We start from the raw sequence: 12,907 nt of genomic DNA on the forward strand, positions 1-12,907 counted from the left end.
GCACAAAGCACTGCACAGTAATAATAAAAACACAATACTGCACATCAGAAAGCATAAATAGCACAAATCACTGCACAGTAATAATAAAAACACAATACGGCACATCAGAAAGCATAAATAGCACAAAGCACTGTGTACAGTAATAATAAAAACACAATACTGCACATCAGAAAGCATAAATAGCACAAATCACTGCACAGTAATAATAAAAACACAATACTGCACATCAGAAAGCATAAATAGCACAAATCACTGCACAGTAATAATAAAAACACAATACTGCACATCAGAAAGCATAAATAGCACAAAGCACTGCACAGTAATAATAAAAACACAATACTGCACATCAGAAAGCATAAATAGCACAAATCACTGCACAGTAATAATAAAAACACAATACGGCACATCAGAAAGCATAAATAGCACAAAGCACTGTGTACAGTAATAATAAAAACACAATACTGCACATCAGAAAGCATAAATAGCACAAATCACTGCACAGTAATAATAAAAACACAATACTGCACATCAGAAAGCATAAATAGCACAAAGCACTGTGCACAGTAATAATAAAAACACAATACTGCACATCAGAAAGCATAAATAGCACAAAGCACTGTGCACAGTAATAATAAAAACACAATACTGCACATCAGAAAGCATAAATAGCACAAAGCACTGTGCACAGTAATAATAAAAACACAATAATGCACATCAGAAAGCATAAATAGCACAAAGCACTGTGCACAGTAATAATAAAAACACAATACTGCACATCAGAAAGCATAAATAGCACAAAGCACTGTGCACAGTAATAATAAAAACACAATACTGCACATCAGAAAGCATAAATAGCACAAATCACTGCACAGTAATAAAAAAAACACAATACTGCACATCAGAAAGCATAAATAGCACAAATCACTGTGCACAGTAATAATAAAAACACAATACTGCACATCAGAAAGCATAAATAGCACAAAGCACTGTGCACAGTAATAATAAAAACACAATACTGCACATCAGAAAGCATAAATAGCACAAAGCACTGTGCACAGTAATAATAAAAACACAATACTGCACATCAGAAAGCATAAATAGCACAAATCACTGCACAGTAATAATAAAAACACAATACTGCACATCAGAAAGCATAAATAGCACAAATCACTGTGCACAGTAATAATAAAAACACAATACTGCACATCAGAAAGCATAAATAGCACAAATCACTGCACAGTAATAATAAAAACACAATACTGCACATCAGAAAGCATAAATAGCACAAATCACTGTGCACAGTAATAATAAAAACACAATACTGCACATCAGAAAGCATAAATAGCACAAATCACTGTGCACAGTAATAATAAAAACACAATACTGCACATCAGAAAGCATAAATAGCACAAAGCACTGTGCACAGTAATAATAAAAACACAATACTGCACATCAGAAAGCATAAATAGCACAAATCACTGCACAGTAATAATAAAAACACAATACTGCACATCAGAAAGCATAAATAGCACAAATCACTTCACAGTAATAATAAAAACACAATACTGCACATCAGAAAGCATAAATAGCACAAAGCACTGCACAGTAATAATAAAAACACAATACTGCACATCAGAAAGCATAAATAGCACAAAGCACTGTGCACAGTAATAATAAAAACACAATACTGCACATCAGAAAGCATAAATAGCACAAATCACTGCACAGTAATAATAAAAACACAATACTGCACATCAGAAAGCATAAATAGCACAAATCACTGTGCACAGTAATAATAAAAACACAATACTGCACATCAGAAAGCATAAATAGCACAAATCACTGCACAGTAATAATAAAAACACAATACTGCACATCAGAAAGCATAAATAGCACAAAGCACTGTGCACAGTAATAATAAAAACACAATACTGCACATCAGAAAGCATAAATAGCACAAATCACTGTGCACAGTAATAATAAAAACACAATACTGCACATCAGAAAGCATAAATAGCACAAATCACTGTGCACAGTAATAATAAAAACACAATACTGCACATCAGAAAGCATAAATAGCACAAATCACTGTGCACAGTAATAATAAAAACACAATACTGCACATCAGAAAGCATAAATAGCACAAATCACTGTGCACAGTAATAATAAAAACACAATACTGCACATCAGAAAGCATAAATAGCACAAATCACTGTGCACAGTAATAATAAAAACACAATACTGCACATCAGAAAGCATAAATAGCACAAATCACTGCACAGTAATAATAAAAACACAATACTGCACATCAGAAAGCATAAATAGCACAAATCACTGCACAGTAATAAAAAAAACACAATACTGCACATCAGAAAGCATAAATAGCACAAATCACTGTGTACAGTAATAATAAAAACACAATACTGCACATCAGAAAGCATAAATAGCACAAAGCACTGTGCACAGTAATAATAAAAACACAATACTGCACATCAGAAAGCATAAATAGCACAAAGCACTGTGCACAGTAATAATAAAAACACAATACTGCACATCAGACAGCATAAATAGCACAAAGCACTGTGCACAGTAATAATAAAAACACAATACTGCACATCAGCAAGCATAAATAGCACAAATCACTGTGCACAGTAATAATAAAAACACAATACTGCACATCAGAAAGCATAAATAGCACAAATCACTGTGCACAGTAATAATAAAAACACAATACTGCACATCAGAAAGCATAAATAGCACAAAGCACTGTGCACAGTAATAATAAAAACACAATACTGCACATCAGAAAGCATAAATAGCACAAATCACACTGCACAGTAATAATAAAAACACAATACTGCACATCAGAAAGCATAAATAGCACAAAGCACTGTGCACAGTAATAATAAAAACACAATACTGCACATCAGAAAGCATAAATAGCACAAATCACTGCACAGTAATAATAAAAACACAATACCGCACATCAGAAAGCATAAATAGCACAAAGCACTGTGCACAGTAATAATAAAAACACAATACTGCACATCAGAAAGCATAAATAGCACAAATCACTGTGCACAGTAATAATAAAAACACAATACTGCACATCAGAAAGCATAAATAGCACAAAGCACTGTGCACAGTAATAATAAAAACACAATACTGCACATCAGAAAGCATAAACAGCACAAATCACACTGCACAGTAATAATAAAAACACAATACTGCACATCAGAAAGCATAAATAGCACAAAGCACTGTGCACAGTAATAATAAAAACACAATACTGCACATCAGAAAGCATAAATAGCACAAATCACTGCACAGTAATAATAAAAACACAATACTGCACATCAGAAAGCATAAATAGCACAAAGCACTGTGCACAGTAATAATAAAAACACAATACTGCACATCAGAAAGCATAAATAGCACAAATCACTGTGCACAGTAATAATAAAAACACAATACTGCACATCAGAAAGCATAAATAGCACAAAGCACTGTGCACAGTAATAATAAAAACACAATACTGCACATCAGAAAGCATAAATAGCACAAATCACTGCACAGTAATAATAAAAACACAATACTGCACATCAGAAAGCATAAATAGCACAAATCACTGCACAGTAATAATAAAAACACAATACTGCACATCAGAAAGCATAAATAGCACAAATCACTTCACAGTAATAATAAAAACACAATACTGCACATCAGAAAGCATAAATAGCACAAAGCACTGTGCACAGTAATAATAAAAACACAATACTGCACATCAGAAAGCATAAATAGCACAAATCACTGTGCACAGTAATAATAAAAACACAATACTGCACATCAGAAAGCATAAATAGCACAAATCACTTCACAGTAATAATAAAAACACAATACTGCACATCAGAAAGCATAAATAGCACAAAGCACTGTGCACAGTAATAATAAAAACACAATACTGCACATCAGAAAGCATAAATAGCACAAATCACTGTGCACAGTAATAATAAAAACACAATACTGCACATCAGAAAGCATAAATAGCACAAATCACTGTGCACAGTAATAATAAAAACACAATACTGCACATCAGAAAGCATAAACAGCACAAATCACACTGCACAGTAATAATAAAAACACAATATTGCACATCAGAAAGCATAAATAGCACAAAGCACTGTGCACAGTAATAATAAAAACACAATACTGCACATCAGACAGCATAAATAGCACAAAGCACTGTGCACAGTAATAATAAAAACACAATACTGCACATCAGACAGCATAAATAGCACAAATCACTGTGCACAGTAATAATAAAAACACAATACTGCACATCAGACAGCATAAATAGCACAAAGCACTGTGCACAGTAATAATAAAAACACAATACTGCACATCAGAAAGCATAAATAGCACAAAGCACTGTGCACAGTAATAATAAAAACACAATACTGCACATCAGAAAGCATAAATAGCACAAAGCACTGTGCACAGTAATAATAAAAACACAATACTGCACATCAGAAAGCATAAATAGCACAAAGCACTGTGCACAGTAATAATAAAAACACAATACTGCACATCAGAAAGCATAAATAGCACAAATCACTGTGCACAGTAATAATAAAAACACAATACTGCACATCAGAAAGCATAAATAGCACAAATCACACTGCACAGTAATAATAAAAACACAATATTGCACATCAGAAAGCATAAATAGCACAAAGCACTGTGCACAGTAATAATAAAAACACAATACGGCACATCAGACAGCATAAATAGCACAAAGCACTGTGCACAGTAATAATAAAAACACAATACTGCACATCAGACAGCATAAATAGCACAAAGCACTGTGCACAGTAATAATAAAAACACAATACGGCACATCAGAAAGCATAAATAGCACAAATCACTGTGCACAGTAATAATAAAAACACAATACTGCACATCAGAAAGCATAAATAGCACAAAGCACAAACTCATTAATGTCTGGACCTACAAGATATATGTAACAGTGTAGCATTAGTTTGCAAAGCAAAAGTCTGTTTTTTGTTATAACAGAGAGAGTCTTATATTAGCTGTTAGGAGTTCGTTAGTTCGTTGTATATAAACGCCTGGTTAAGCAGTTTCGTCTTTAGCCAATGTTAGAAGTTGTAAAGCTGCAGAGGTGGACGAGAGAAAGGACAGGGGAAATCCTTTAAAGCATATAAAATTCAAAACCGCAAGGTGTACATTTATGCTTGCACCGGATGCCGTATGTTGTCCTCCTGAGATTGTATCAGAACCTCGGATCCACTGTTTTCCCTCTTGGTCTCTATAGTGTTGGCGGTTTGGAAAGTGCCGCTCCTAAACTGAGTTCAGTGAACTCCTGCGGCGTCGATTTCCTGAAGACTACAGATGATTCAGTGTCTCACGAATAGAGCTACGGATGCCTGGAAGTCTCATAAATAGAGCAAAGCGTTTCGGATGCATACAGCCTTTGTCAAGCTCGATATTCATTATGCCTAAGGACTGGGGTTTTATACCTTACAATTAAAGCGGTATACCTTGCAAATGATAACATATAAAGGGGACATATAAATTCACATCAAAGTGTGTTCTCTCTTAATAATTAAAGCCCTTACAAAAGCCATCACACACTCTGATTTAGGATATAAGAGAAAAATATATAACAAATATAATAAAATGTTTAATACAATTAAAAAATGCCAAAAGTTTAAAAAAAAAATCAAAAATTTAAAAATAGAGCCAGAATATAATTTATTAGAGCAAATGCCAAAAAAAATAAAAAAATTAAAAATGGTTGTTTATAGGATTCTTAGGATAATTTATTTGAGCAAATCTGCAATATAAATAGATTTGTCTATAGGAGTCATACTAAATTTAGATTTCACAATGAAAATAAAATGTTTAAGTTTGTATCCCTATTGAACCTAGGTTTATTTTTTCTTTTAAAGTCTATTTTTCAAAACTAGGTCTTCAGTGTAGTTGATTGACATTTAGATTTAAAGAGATATTTTTATTTTAAATAATTTAAATATACTCCAGATTCCTATATTTTCTTCTCTGCAGTCACCCACATTCTCCTCTTCCCAGTTCTCTCTGCTTTTGTCCCCTTCATCCCGTGTTGTCATTAAACCACAGCAGTATAACATCTCATCTTATGTTCTCAGATTTTGGCCGGGCATGAAGGGCCAGTTAGCAGTGTGGCGTTTAACCCCTGGCGTTCTTTGCTAGCCACAGCATCTTGGGATAAGACGGTCAGGCTGTGGGACATGGCAGACAGCTGGAGAACAACAGAGACATTGGGCATAGGCTCAGAGGGTAAGAGTTTTAACGCTGTTCAGCAGCTTTTAGAGAACCTATACAGGTTCTGGGTAAGTGCTCTGGGCTCTCTAGAAATAGAAACATGAGAGAAGTGTAGCATATGAAGTCGAGGGGCCAGTGGTCTGCGAGGGGCTTTCTGACATTGTGTGGGTGGGTGATATTCCCTCGAATGGCTGGTCTCTGGATTTTCCAGTTATTTAGGTGCTCTGATTACAGACGGTTTTGTATTATTTATTGGAGTATGGTCTGCCTTAACTGCCCTTTTATTGGGGTCCACTAAGACTTTCCTGTAAGGATGAGGTCCGATATTTAATAATACTTTTGAAAGAACTTACTCCAGCCTTGACAAATGTATTAAAAGCAGACATTTATTGTGCCATGGTCCAAAGTTTCAGACATGTCTAAGGACCGGACAAAGGTCTGAAACGCTGTTGCTGCACTTTGGACTATGGAACAATAAAGGTCTGCTTTTAATACATTTGTCAAGGCTGGAGTAACAAGCTTGTGTTTGTGTGAGGGGCTGGCTGAGCCTGCACTACGTGCCTGACTACTGACTGGTTACTGTTCCCTATCTGATTTAATAATACGTTGTCTGTTACTTGCTTGGTGCTCTGTTTCTGCATCATTTTGTCTGTGTATTTTTTGGCTCTTTTGCTATCTCTGTCTTAATCCTTCCCCCCTCAGCACTGGTGGTGACATTCAGGCCTGATGGGAAGCAGTTGGCTGTGGCTTCACTGAATGGCCAGATTACACTTTGGGATCCTGAGAAGGGGAACCAGACTGGATCAATTGAGGGTAGACATGATCTTCAGCTTGGACGCAAGGACCTGGACAAAGTAACTGCTAAACACTCGTCTAAGGGCAAGTGAGTGATTTGCTTTTATTAGTTTCTCCCTTTGTTCCTTGGGGTTTTAGGTTATCCTTCTGTGTATAAATGCCACCCTCCATGCATCAGTCAGATGCCCATACTCCTATATGTCGTCCTTAATCAGTTGTATGCCAATGCGTGCACCTTCGGTTGGCTTCTGTGTCCTTGCAATGGGGTCTCCTCTGTTTAAAGGCACAGTATACACAAAAACAAATATGGGCTAATTAAATAAAGCTTTTGATGTAGACAACGTTTCTAATTAACATGCGATAGCTATTCTGCTTCTAAAGCTGCTAAGAATGAGGAAGAAACTGCAGTGCTTTCTCTCTGTGTGTGTGTGTGTGTGTATATATATGTCTAGTGTGTATCTCATTACTATGGTAACGGTAGTATGGGCGTGTCTCTGAGATGACAGCAGTTGCTGTATTCCCATTGGGTCTGCGCCATGACTTATGCGGCGCCGCATCTGGGAGACACGCCGATAGTGCTGCCCTGCTATACACGCTGTGTATATGGCAGTTGTGAAAGGCACATCTAAACAGGTACGCATCCATCATCCTATACGTATTTCCAGTTATATCTGACATTACATATGCATACTAGCCTTCAGTTGAAATAAGCACATACATATGTAAATGCATGTTTTTGTTGCCTGTCACTGTATATACTGTCTTGGGGATAGCGCTGTTTTTCAATGTGAGCACCGTAGACATGCTTAGCAGCCAGTATCCTATGTAGGTCCAGTGTTAATTTAATAATGTAATGAATTTAATGGTTTAATTGAGTCATCCTTTATAGCTTGAATATGCAATATGTATTTACAAATGTATTTGGAGAATTGTTATGAATTTTTTTATGTCTTTCTTGCCTGTCTATTGGGTGAGTGGTGTGGGTGTATATTGTTTGTATGGTTGCTATGACAACTTTTTGGCGTTTTTTTTCACTGGTTGGGGGTGGGTCCTATGTCTCATTGGTGTTTGCTTGTATAAATGAATGCATTCTTTATGTGTTCACTGTCTGAGGAAGGGGATTCGGTCCCCGAAACGTCACAAATAAAACTATATATGTAAAGGATGCGGCCTTCCATTTATTATATTATTCAACCCCTGCAAGCACCCTGGCGGATTGACTTATGAAGTGAGAGTGCTCTCCAGCTACTTATATTTATATATATATATATATATATATATATATATATATATATATTTCTTTCATGTAATTAGCAAGAGTCCATGAGCTAGTGACGTATGGGATATACATTCCTACCAGGAGGGGCAAAGTTTCCCAAACCTCAAAATGCCTATAAATACACCCCTCACCACACCCACAAATCAGTTTTACAAACTTTGCCTCCTATGGAGGTGGTGAAGTAAGTTTGTGCTAGATTCTACGTTGATATGCGCTCCGCAGCAGGTTGGAGCCCGGTTTTCCTCTCAGCGTGCAGTGAATGTCAGAGGGATGTGAGGAGAGTATTGCCTATTTGAATTCAATGATCTCCTTCTACGGGATCTATTTCATAGGTTCTCTGTTATCGGTCGTAGAGATTCATCTCTTACCTCCCTTTTCAGATCGACGATATACTCTTATATACCATTACCTCTACTGATTTTCGTTTCAGTACTGGTTTGGCTTTCTACAAACATGTAGATGAGTGTCCTGGGGTAAGTAAGTCTTATTTTCTGTGACACTCTAAGCTATGGTTGGGCACTTTTTTATAAAGTTCTAAATATATGTATTCAAACATTTATTTGCCTTGACTCAGGATGTTCAACATTCCTTATTTCAGACAGTCAGTTTCATTTTTGGGATAATGCATATGAATCAATCAATTTTTTTCTTACCTTTAAAATTTGACTTTTTCCCTGTGGGCTGTTAGGCTCGCGGGGGCTGAAAATGCTTCATTTTATTGCGTCATTCTTGGCGCGGACTTTTTTGGCGCAAATTTTTTTTTCTGTTTCCGGCGTCATGCGTGTCGCCGGAAGTTGCGTCATTTTTTGACGTTCTTTTGCGCCAAAAGTGTCGGCGTTCCGGATGTGGCGTCATTTTTGGCGCCAAAAGCATTTAGGCACCAAATAATGTGGGCGTCTTTTTTTTGGCGCTAAAAAAATATGGGCGTCATTATTGTCTCCACATTATTTAAGTCTCATTATTTATTGCTTCTGGTTGCTAGAAGCTTGTTCACTGGCATTTTTTCCCATTCCTGAAACTGTCATTTAAGGAATTTGATCAATTTTGCTTTATATGTTGTTTTTTCTATTACATATTGCAAGATGTCCCACGTTGAAACTGAGTCAGAAGATACTTCTGGAAAATCGCTGCCTGGTGCTGGAGCTACCAAAGCTAAGTGTATCTGCTGTAAACTTATGGTATCTGTTCCTCCAGCTGTTGTTTGTACTGATTGTCATGACAAACTTGTTAATGCAGATAATATTTCCTTTAGTACTGTTACATTACCTGTTGCTGTTCCGTCAACATCTAATACTCAGAGTGTTCCTGATAACATAAGAGATTTTGTTTCTAAATCCATTAAGAAGGCTATGTCTGTTATTCCTCCTTCTAGTAAACGTAAAAAGTCTTTTAAAACTTCTCATTTTTCAGATGAATTTTTAAATGAACATCATCATTCTGATTCTGATAATGGTTCTTCTGGTTCAGAGGATTCTGTCTCAGAGGTTGATGCTGATAAATCTTCATATTTATTTAAAATGGAATTTATTCGTTCTTTACTTAAAGAAGTCCTAATTGCATTAGAAATAGAGGATTCTAGTCCTCTTAATTCTAAATCTAAACGTTTAGATAAGGTTTTTAAATCTCCTGTAGTTATTCCAGAAGTTTTTCCTGTCCCTGATGCTATTTCTGAAGTAATTGCCAGGGAATGGAATAATTTGGGTAATTCATTTACTCCTTCTAAACGTTTTAAGCAGTTATATCCTGTGCCATCTGACAGATTAGAGTTTTGGGACAAAATCCCTAAGGTTGATGGGGCTGTCTCTACTCTTGCTAAGCGTACTACTATTCCTACGGCAGATGGTACTTCCTTTAAGGATCCTTTAGATAGGAAAATTGAATCCTTTCTAAGAAAAGCTTACTTGTGTTCAGGTAATCTTCTTAGACCTGCTATATCTTTAGCGGATGTTGCTGCAGCTTCAACTTTTTGGTTAGAAGCTTTAGCGCAACAAGTAACAGATCATAATTCTCATAGCATTATTAATCTTCTTCAACATGCTAATAATTTTATTTGTGATGCCATTTTTGATATCATTAGAGTTGATGTCCGGTATATGTCTCTAGCTATTTTAGCTAGAAGAGCTTTATGGCTTAAAACTTGGAATGCTGATATGTCTTCCAAGTCTACTCTGCTTTCCCTTTCTTTCCAGGGTAATAAATTATTTGGTTCTCAGTTGGATTCTATTATCTCAACTGTTACTGGAGGGAAAGGAACTTTTTTACCACAGGATAAAAAATCTAAAGGTAAATTTAGATCTAATAATCGTTTTCGTTCCTTTCGTCACAACAAGGAACAAAAGCCTGATCCTTCATCCTCAGGAGCAGTATCAGTTTGGAAACCATCTCCAGTCTGGAATAAATCCAAGCCTTTTAGAAAACCTAAGCCAGCTCCTAAGTCCACATGAAGGTGCGGCCCTCATTCCAGCTCAGCTGGTAGGGGGCAGATTACGTTTTTTCAAAGAAATTTGGATCAATTCCGTTCACAATCTTTGGATTCAGAACATTGTTTCAGAAGGGTACAGAATTGGCTTCAAGATAAGGCCTCCTGCAAAGAGATTTTTTCTTTCCCGTGTCCCAGTAAACCCAGCGAAGGCTCAAGCATTTCTGAAATGTGTTTCAGATCTAGAGTTGGCTGGAGTAATTATGCCAGTTCCAGTTCTGGAACAGGGGCTGGGGTTTTATTCAAATCTCTTCATTGTACCAAAGAAGGAGAATTCCTTCAGACCAGTTCTGGATCTAAAAATATTGAATCGTTATGTAAGGATACCAACATTCAAAATGGTAACTGTAAGGACTATCCTGCCTTTTGTTCAGCAAGGGCATTATATGTCTACAATAGATTTACAGGATGCATATCTGCATATTCCGATTCATCCAGATCACTATCAGTTTCTGAAATTCTCTTTCCTAGACAAGCATTACCAGTTTGTGGCTCTACCGTTTGGCCTAGCAACAGCTCCAAGAATTTTTACAAAGGTTCTCGGTGCCCTTCTGTCTGTAATCAGAGAACAGGGTATTGTGGTATTTCCTTATTTGGACGATATCTTGGTACTTGCTCAGTCTTCACATTTAGCAGAATCTCATACGAATCGACTTGTGTTGTTTCTTCAAGATCATGGTTGGAGGATCAATTTACCAAAAAGTTCATTGATTCCCCAGACAAGGGTAACCTTTTTAGGTTTCCAGATAGATTCAGTGTCCATGACTGTCTTTGACAGACAAGAGACGTCTAAAATTGATATCAGCTTGTCGAAACCTTCAGTCACAATCATTCCCTTCGGTAGCCTTATGCATGGAAATTCTAGGTCTTATGACTGCTGCATCGGACGCGATCCCCTTTGCTCGTTTTCACATGCGACCTCTTCAGCTCTGTATGCTGAACCAATGGTGCAGGGATTACACAAAGATATCTCAATTAATATCTTTAAAACCGATTGTACGACACTCTCTGTCATGGTGGACAGATCACCATCGTTTAGTTCAGGGGGCTTCTTTTGTTCTTCCGACCTGGACTGTAATTTCAACAGATGCAAGTCTTACAGGTTGGGGAGCTGTGTGGGGGTCTCTGACAGCACAAGGGGTTTGGGAATCTCAGGAGGTGAGATTACCGATCAATATTTTGGAACTCCGTGCAATTTTCAGAGCTCTTCAGTCATGGCCTCTTCTAAAGAGAGAATCGTTCATTTGTTTTCAGACAGACAATGTCACAACTGTGGCATACATCAATCATCAAGGAGGGACTCACAGTCCTCTGGCTATGAAAGAAGTATCTCGAATTCTGGTTTGGGCGGAATCCAGCTCCTGTCTAGTTTCTGCGGTTCATATCCCAGGTATAGACAATTGGGAAGCGGATTATCTCAGTCGCCAAACGTTACATCCGGGCGAATGGTCTCTTCACCCAGAGGTATTTCTTCAGATTGTTCAAATGTGGGGACTTCCAGAAATAGATCTGATGGCCTCTCATCTAAACAAGAAACTTCCCAGGTATCTGTCCAGATCCAGGGATCCTCAAGCGGAAGCAGTGGATGCATTGTCACTTCCTTGGAAGTATCATCCTGCCTATATCTTTCCGCCTCTAGTTCTTCTTCCAAGAGTAATCTCCAAGATTCTGAAGGAATGCTCGTTTGTTCTGCTGGTGGCTCCAGCATGGCCTCACAGGTTTTGGTATGCGGATCTTGTCCGGATGGCCTCTTGCCAACCGTGGACTCTTCCGTTAAGACCAGACCTTCTGTCGCAAGGTCCTTTTTTCCATCAGGATCTCAAATCCTTAAATTTAAAGGTATGGAGATTGAACGCTTGATTCTTAGTCAAAGAGGTTTCTCTGACTCTGTGATTACTACTATGTTACAGGCTCGTAAATCCGTATCTAGGGAGATATATTATAGAGTCTGGAAAACTTATATTTCTTGGTGTCTTTCTCATCATTTTTCCTGGCATTCTTTTAGAATTCCGAGAATTTTACAGTTTCTTCAG

At 37.1% G+C, this 12,907-nt stretch overlaps 1 protein-coding gene across 1 annotated transcript in view; it reads left to right on the top strand.

Moving 5' to 3' along the window:
* PWP2 (PWP2 small subunit processome component) overlaps nt 1-12,907 on the top strand; it is a 215,214-nt gene that overhangs the window by 108,977 nt on the left and 93,330 nt on the right. Inside the window, exons 13-14 of the mRNA XM_053705710.1 lie at nt 6,186-6,336; nt 7,024-7,204. Of these exons, the coding sequence (XP_053561685.1) occupies nt 6,186-6,336; nt 7,024-7,204 (332 nt within the window). The remainder of the gene's footprint in view (nt 1-6,185; nt 6,337-7,023; nt 7,205-12,907) is intronic.

Source organism: Bombina bombina, chromosome 3 (genome assembly GCF_027579735.1).
Source record: "Bombina bombina isolate aBomBom1 chromosome 3, aBomBom1.pri, whole genome shotgun sequence".
NCBI classification, from domain to species: domain Eukaryota; kingdom Metazoa; phylum Chordata; class Amphibia; order Anura; family Bombinatoridae; genus Bombina; species Bombina bombina.